The sequence below is a fragment of the Strigops habroptila genome, chromosome 6 (genome assembly GCF_004027225.2).
Source record: "Strigops habroptila isolate Jane chromosome 6, bStrHab1.2.pri, whole genome shotgun sequence".
NCBI classification, from domain to species: domain Eukaryota; kingdom Metazoa; phylum Chordata; class Aves; order Psittaciformes; family Psittacidae; genus Strigops; species Strigops habroptila.
In genome coordinates, this window is record NC_044282.2 from 28,944,946 (window position 1) to 28,952,953 (window position 8,008).

At 36.3% G+C, this 8,008-nt stretch overlaps 1 protein-coding gene across 2 annotated transcripts in view; it reads left to right on the top strand.

Annotated features, from left to right (window-relative positions):
- ELOVL4 (ELOVL fatty acid elongase 4) overlaps window positions 1–7,725 on the top strand; it is a 34,265-nt gene extending 26,540 nt beyond the window's left edge. Inside the window, exons 5-6 of one of the 2 annotated variants that reach the window (XM_030490568.1) lie at window positions 2,185–2,312; window positions 2,821–7,725. In XM_030490568.1, coding sequence (XP_030346428.1) covers window positions 2,185–2,312; window positions 2,821–3,096 — 404 coding nt within the window. In that variant the 3' untranslated portion in view covers window positions 3,097–7,725. The remainder of the gene's footprint in view (window positions 1–2,184; window positions 2,313–2,820) is intronic. The other variant, XM_030490569.1, reaches the window with a different exon arrangement.
- Window positions 7,726–8,008: the final 283 nt, after the last annotated feature.

The following is an 8,008-nucleotide window of genomic DNA, read 5'->3' on the forward strand; positions in this document are numbered from 1 at the left end:
ACACCCTTTTGACTGGACACAAAGGTGAATTACTAAGTTCTTACAGACTTAAACATTATAATATACAAAACTGTTTAAATACTACTAAAGCAGTGCAATAGCTTCAATGTGTAGTCTTCTTCTGTGGGAAACGTGGGGGAGGAAAAGATAACAGAGCAATAATCTAATGAATTGCAAAACTTTTTTTTTTTCTCTTCTTTCATGAGCATCAATTGCAAGCCTGAAGTTCTGTATTCAGAATTATCCTTGTTCTGTATGAAACAGAAGGATGAACGTGTCTTGCCTAACTTCAGATTTGCAGACACAGAGAACTGCAAAATCTAATTGTGGGCCACAATCTGTGTGCAAATATAATGAAATTAATGGTGATGCTATTTTGGCATTGTATCTGAGTTTGGGGTTGGCTTGCTTTCTTATAAAGAGGCATGTATAAAATTCTGAAACCTTCCCTTGAAGGTGAGCCGATCAATCTGTCAATTAACTTTTAAAACATAATGTCACAAGTCTATAATTTTCAACCTTTTTCATTTCCTTGCTTCCTTTCTAAAGCCCCCATTGAAGAATTTTATTGCATTGTATTTGTCACGTTCTTCTTTGCCTGCATTGTACCCTTGTTCCTTGCCTTGTCTCTCTCAAATTATAAGCTCTCTAGAGCTGAGAGTTCAGCAAAAATACCTGGGCCCAAGTTTGTAATGTGCTTTTTTAAGATTAAGACACTGAAAATAACATGTAATGAACACCACACCAAACTAATATTTTGGGGTTTGGTTGGTTTTGGGTGTGGTTTTTTTCCCCAAAACACACTAATACTTAATGCATGAGGGGGTTATGTTTCTATTTACTATAGATATTTTGTACTGAGTGGCTACTTATATGCAAAAGAAGAAATATTTCAAAATGAGTATCTGTGACTATCTTTGAATTTCTCCCGAGTAATCTGCAGGATGCAGGTCCTCAGCCAGATGTTTCATGATCTTTATCGGCTACTACACCCATAAAATAAGTTTATTGGAGACCGGATGCTTACTTGTAGTCTTACTTAGAAATTCCCTGGATATCTCTCTCCCTTGTTGCTTCTTCAGACATTTCATGCTAAATATCAGCAGCTTTCAATACAACAGTTGCAACTATTTCCAAATTTATTTCGAGTTTAGTTGTTCTTACACTGCCTCTTAGTTTCTAGCCCCTGCAAAAGGAAAAGCAACTGTTGCTCTTCTGCATTTATGTACTGCTACTGCACAAATGTGGATAGATCTACGTTCTTCTGTTTTCTAGCTGATAACATGTTGCTTACATAGGCAGATCTATTATAAACTAGACCCTATCATAAGTAACTGGGGCTAGGCCACATGGGCATCTGAGCTGTTTGATGTCAGCAGCTACTGTCTGTATTGACCTAATCTTATACGGTAGAGCCTTTTTGAGCCTTTCTGGCAGTGTAAGAATAACTTTACAAGATATAATTTGTTTCTGTTAAATGGCTGCTAATCTGGAAAGAGCAAAGAGATCTTAATGCAAATGAGAACTGTCATCCTCATTTCCAGCATGTTTAATTCTGAAAAAAGTGATACATTTATATATTTAAGGATGCTGAATATTTGAAGTCATAAATAAGGAAACCAAAGATGAGCACTTTAGACAACCTCAGTGCCTTTAAATGTTTTAGAACCACAAGTGAAGTTTCGCTTTGTGTGATTTTTCTTTTTTTTTTTTTTTTTTTGGCCTATTTAATCAGACTTCCACATGAGTTTCTTGGCTTCTTGCTGAGAAAGTGAACCTTGTTTATTTAAATTTAGTTTAAAATATTTAAGTTCAGAACCTGATACTTTATACTTTACATTGTCAAATATAGCTTTTAACAATCCTCTGGCAAAACAATTCGGTTATGCTACAATAATATGGAATCCATGTGATTTATTTCTGTTCAACAAAAATCTTATGAAAAGCTTTTGTGTAAGTAGTTCCATGAAAGACGTGATACACTAATTGCATGAACAGCTGTTTGTCTCAGCACATGTTGGCAGTCAGGTCTATACTATACTACTGAATATTTCAAAGATGGAATCCTAGCATGTCCTGTGCTTTATAATTTTTACTATCACATCAATAATACAAGAAAAGACAACTTTTTTTTTTTTCTTTCCCCAAAATTACATTACAACTTTTCCTTCTGTTTCTGGACAGCTTTTTTCGGAGCTCAGATGAATGCATTTATTCATGTCATTATGTACATGTATTATGGATTAGCTGCCTGTGGCCCTAAATTTCAGAAATACCTGTGGTGGAAACGATACTTGACCATATTGCAATTGGTAAGTAAAACTTTTCCCGTTATGTTAGAAGGTATTGCCTCTGAATGGACTTCCATTTGCAGAGCTTTGGAACAGATGCTGCTTCTTCCAAAAGTTCCTTGCTGTCCGATACTTAGAAGTCAAATTAGAATACTTCCAGGCAATGGAATTATTTATTTAATTTCTAAAAAAATACGCAGCATAGAGTTGTATGAGTAAAGTCTAATATTACTCTACTGATTGTTTCAACTGAATTACAAAAAAAAAACTGTTCAAAAGGTAAAGAAAATTCAGATCTCTTAATGTCTTCTCGTTTTTCTATTATTGAAAACTGGTGCCGGGTACTACAATAGATTTGATCTACCTGGTCAAGCATACATGTGCGTGCACGATGTGACAGCCAAATATAGCTTCCCTACTGCCTCCCAGTTTAGCAGTGTTCATAACTTAATGCATCAGTACGTATTGGTACAGTCAGACCTATAAAATATAGGTAAACCTTTCTGATTCTGTATTTTTTGTCTTTTAGGTGCAGTTCCATGTGACTATTGGCCACACAGCCTTGTCTATTTATATTGATTGTCCTTTCCCTAAATGGATGCACTGGGGTGTAATTTTCTATGCTGTCACCTTCATTTTCCTGTTTGGTAACTTCTACTATCGGACATATAAGATGCCCAAGGAACCTGTAAAGAATGGCAAAATAGCAAATGGTGCTGTTGCAAATGGAGTAAGCAAACCAGAAAATAATGCAGTGGTGGAAAATGGAAAAAAGCAGAAAAAGGGAAAAGCAAAAGGAGAATAACTTGATCCAGGCCTTAACCGTTGTTGGCAGTGAGGAACGTCCAGTTTGGCTTATAAAAGGAAGAAAAACACTATCTGTACCAATTAACCTTAGGTTACTGAAGAGCTAGAACACAGATATTTTCATTATTTATGAAGATTGTTTTAAGAACAACACTAAAGTTGAATTTCTATTGTAATCATGTCATTACCATGTATATGGTCTCTGTAAACTTGTAGACTGCTGGTGATGGTGAATGTAAGGAAGAATTGCAGTTGATTCCATGTTTAGCAGTCCAGAAGTTAATACTACCATTGATACAGGCAGTTTTGTTGGCAGCCACATTTCTTTGGGGAAGGGAGGGGAAGGAAGTAGCATTTGGATACCTGTGTTTTCTTTCCCGAAAATTATTAAATTTCAAATCATGATGTATTAAATTTCAAATTATGACGTATTATCTAACCAGAATGCGCAACTTTTCTTGTCCTCCTTTGAGAGTATCTTCAGACACGTTATGTTTTATGTGCTGTCAGAACAGTGTTTGACTTTTCAGACATTACTTGATTTAATTGAGTGTCTGTTACAGTTTGGTTTGTTGGTTTTTGTTTTGTTTTTTTTGTTTTGTTTTGTTTTTGTTTTGGTTTGTTTTTTTTTTTTTTCTTGTGTGGAAATATACCTACCTCTTCATCTGCTGAAAAGAATATTGAGCATTAAATAACTGGTTTCTGAAGTATGGAGTCCTCTCATATAAATATCAGTTAACACTAATTCAGGAGAAAATATGATTTCCTGTGGGGGTAAAAGGGATTTTTGGCGGTATTTCTTGGTCAAATCATCAAGAACCTTTTTCAATGTAAACTTTAATTTTGTAGTGGTACTTTTAGTATAGCTAAGTGAAGAAAACATTGTAAGAACGTACAAATTTGAACCAATACATTGTTTGAAGCAAGCAGTAAAAGTAGACCTGCTGCTTGTTGTCTGTGACCTGCTTAAACCTGTGGTGCTGTCTGATGCTGAAAATGGTACGATAATATTGTGGTCAAGAGAAAACAACAATATGTAGCTCCATTTAGAAATGCTGTGTATATGGCTAGTTGTGCTAACTACAAGACAGTCACTTTCTTGGGAGAGAGAATCTGGTTTAAAAGTACTAAATAACAGCAAACAAAATGTTGAAAATGCTACTACTGCTTGATGTCCATCAAAACTATTTGTTTAGATTTTTGCAGACAAGGCATTGCTAGTAGTCAGGCCACCATTTTAACGCAAATGTCAGAGATGGGCTTCTGAAACTATTCCCAAAATATTCTCAGCTCTTTTCAACCTAATTGACAATGTAATTCTGCTAATCATTTTTTAGTCAAAACTGGTAAAATAAGTAGAAGTCTTTCAGATGGCTTTTCATCTTACATGGTACATTAATGGACTTCTTACTGTTCTTTAGTGAAGAAAATATGGAAAGAGTTATTCTTGTAAATAATGTTTTCTGAGAGATATGTCTCGAGCTGCTCAGCATGCAATGAGCATAAGACAAGGGTGGAATTGGTAAACATATCCAGAACTCCAGCGTTCCTTGCTCATCACTCCAAGAGCTGCATTGTTGCTATCTAAATGCGTTCCTTCCAGCTCTAGTGAAAAACTTATTCATAGTGACAAACTTGCATCCAGCAAGTGACACCGTTGTTGCAGGAAAAAAGTACATGGAGCTGTAGGTGTACAGTGTGTGACATGTTTAATAGCTTTTGCATCTTGATTATCCATTTGTCTGTTTACAATATGCAAACAGGTCACATCATCTGTCTCAGGTTTGTCTCTCATCTCTGTACAAACTCTGCCTAAACGCAAAAAACAGGTCCCAGAAAAAAAGGGTTGGATATACTCTGTTGTATTCAGAAATAATTCCTAATGCTGGAGTTGATTCAGCTGGAAAGTAGTTCATTCATAATCACCACCACTGTGGATTTTATGGCAGAATATAGGATTGGGAAAGAATGCCTCTGCTGAACTGTAGTGCATCTGACCATTAAGTCTCCTACCTACTGTATCTTGTGATTCTTCCAGCGTTTGTACTGATGCTTTTTGCATTTGTATAACTCTCTGTATTTATGTAGTGTGGCATGGGGAAGAGGGATAGTGATCTACCCTTCCTTCCTGGGCAAATGCCACTACCGTTAACCAAGCCAAAACGCTTGTTGACTGGGTAACTTTGGAATGGCTAAAGAAGCAAATAACTACAAAGTAAGCTAGCAGATTTACAGCACACCTGCTACTCCAAGGTAATGGCTGGTATGAATACTCTTACCCTACTGTAAATTCAAGGTAGCTTACCCCACTTTAATCAAAAGGTTGCTTCTTTCTATTTGCCGTGGAATGTGGACAGCTAACTTGTAAATCTGTGTCATTCCCTGTATTGTGTTAAATTGGTTGTTTTCTCTGTCTTTCTTTCAGTAAGCCGGATCAGATAAACTAGTACTCTTAAAGTGATCTAGCTCTGAAAGAGCACACCAAGAAGAATTCCAGTACAGGTTCAATTATGTCTTTGCTGCACTTTGTAAAGTAAGAATCATGTCTTGCATGTTGGCAGATATTTAAATAACTGGAAGTCAAGTCTTCTCTCCCCTCATCATGCATGGAAACTGCTTAAAGTTGATAACAGCTTGAACCTTATTGGCAGAACTTGAGTAGAATCCTACCCTCAAACTCTGGGGCACTTGGTAACTTTCAGGAAAAAATGAAATGGCACATTGTGTTGCATATGCGTCATGGTGTCTGGCCCTGTGGGGAAAACCAGTTTGAGAGATTGGCATTTCATGGGGGGAAAAAAAATTCAGTTATTAAATTGCTGGGACACTGCTGGTTTGAGTCCATCTTCTGCGATATAGGTTTCCTAGGTCTATTGATGATATATTTGATTGCTCATGTGACCTGATCTCGTTATGATCTTGACTATTATGGCCTTATTAAATGTGCTTTTTTTGTAGGCATGGTCTTGAGTGCAATATTTCTGTTTCTGACTATGCAGCCAGACTCACAGAATACAGGGCTGAACTTGTACAGTTTTTTTCTTTTTCAAAATTTGAGGCAATGATGCACATGTGAGATGCTGCCAGATTCATCAAAGTCATCAATGAGTCCAAGGCACCTCAGGATTTTGCCATGAAAATAATAGAATATGAGTATAAATGCTTGCTATACACAGAACTGAAATTTAAATTATAAAATCTACTTTGCGTGGGGTTTTTTGTTTTGTTTTCCTAAATTATTCCAGTTTATTTAAAAGTGAAATTCAAACCATTTGGAACTTTTATCTTTTTGCCAATGAAAGATCATTTTTTGCTAACAGTTCTGAAGCTCTTGGACCAGAGTCTCGTAATTATTTGATGCCATATAAGTAGTAGCATTTCATTTAGCCTCATCTCTAGCACCAAGAGTTGTTGGGTTCTTTTAGCACTTTGTAAGTGTAAAATAAATACAAATTATCTATATATGTGTGTGTATATATATGTGTACACATACATTGTGTGTGTATATAATATATGGATTCTTAGCAGATTCTTGCAACATGTGCAGTAAATTATATTTATTTAATGTGAAGTTGGCAGGAGCTGATAGAACAGTTCCTACAGCTAGACCAGTAAAAAAGAAGCAGTTTTCATTGATCCATAGATCAAATATCAGTCTTGCAGACATAAATAGTATCTGTCAGTCATTTTAGACATAGGATAGCAGATAAACCAAAGCCATTTCTCCCAGTGTAGTAAATACTTTGAGGCAGCAGTTGTAGATTTTGAGGAGACTCAGAGGACCTGAGGAATTAGGCCGTTTTATAGTAGTGATCATTTAGGAAACAGTAGGAGTAAACTTGCTCCAGATAAGTCTTTGAAGTCATTGCAATCAAATTCTCTGTTGACCAAAACACTTTTTAAATAAATGCTTCTCTGTAGGTTCAGAGGCACGGCCTATCTGATTACATGACCACTAACCACTTCCAGCTCTAGCTCAGGAGAAAAAGATGAAGGCAAAATAAAAATGCTGCACATTTTTTTCAGGTTAACCTTAGGGCATGATTCTTCAGAGTAAGCACTTGACCTCCATCTACTGGGGAGGCAGGTAAGAAAGGAGTAAATAGCGGTTACGCTGAAAGATCTCACTCCTGATATAAACTATGAACACACTTGGTATCTCTTGAAAACTTGAGTAAAATTGTTCATGGTGCATAAAGTTAAACCTTGCATGAAGTTAGTGTGGGATGAGAGTCATAATGTTTAAACAGGCATTTAAAATGAGATCTGTTAAAACTAAAGAAAATGGGGAGCTTATTAAGCATCTGGATAGTCTATTTATCTTGGCTAGAAGCAGAGACTAACACAGCTTAGCACCTAAAAAGTCACCTGTTTGACATCTCATTGCTTTGCGGTCTGACGAGTCGGCCCATTTGCTAATGTAAGCAGTTGGAGCTCCGTGGAAATCGGTGGGGTGGTTCCCATTTACCTCAGCAAAGTATGTTTAACCCTAAAGAACAGAGAAAATACTTGCTCTCTGCCAATATCCCAGGAGGATAGGGGAAATGTATGGTTCAGGATGCTGCTTTTGCATAAGGTGTTCATGCTTTTGTAAACAATAAAAATAAACATTACTTTTTTCATGCTGTTTGAGTCTGGTTTTATACATTCCATAGAATGTCTTTTGTGTCCCTTCTTGCTTCAAGATGTTTACTAATTTTACAGTGTTGAGCAGGTTGTGTTGATGTAATCTGTTATGTAGCCCAAAAGTTTGAGGGGAAAAAAAAAGTTTTTGTGGAACATTCTCCCATTTTAAGGTCATGGAGACTTTCTAATTTTACTTATTGCCCCAAAATGGTAATTCAGGGGATTTGAAGTCACCCTTAGAGAATTGACTGAAAATAGGATGTCCACTTAAAAAAACAAGTCTC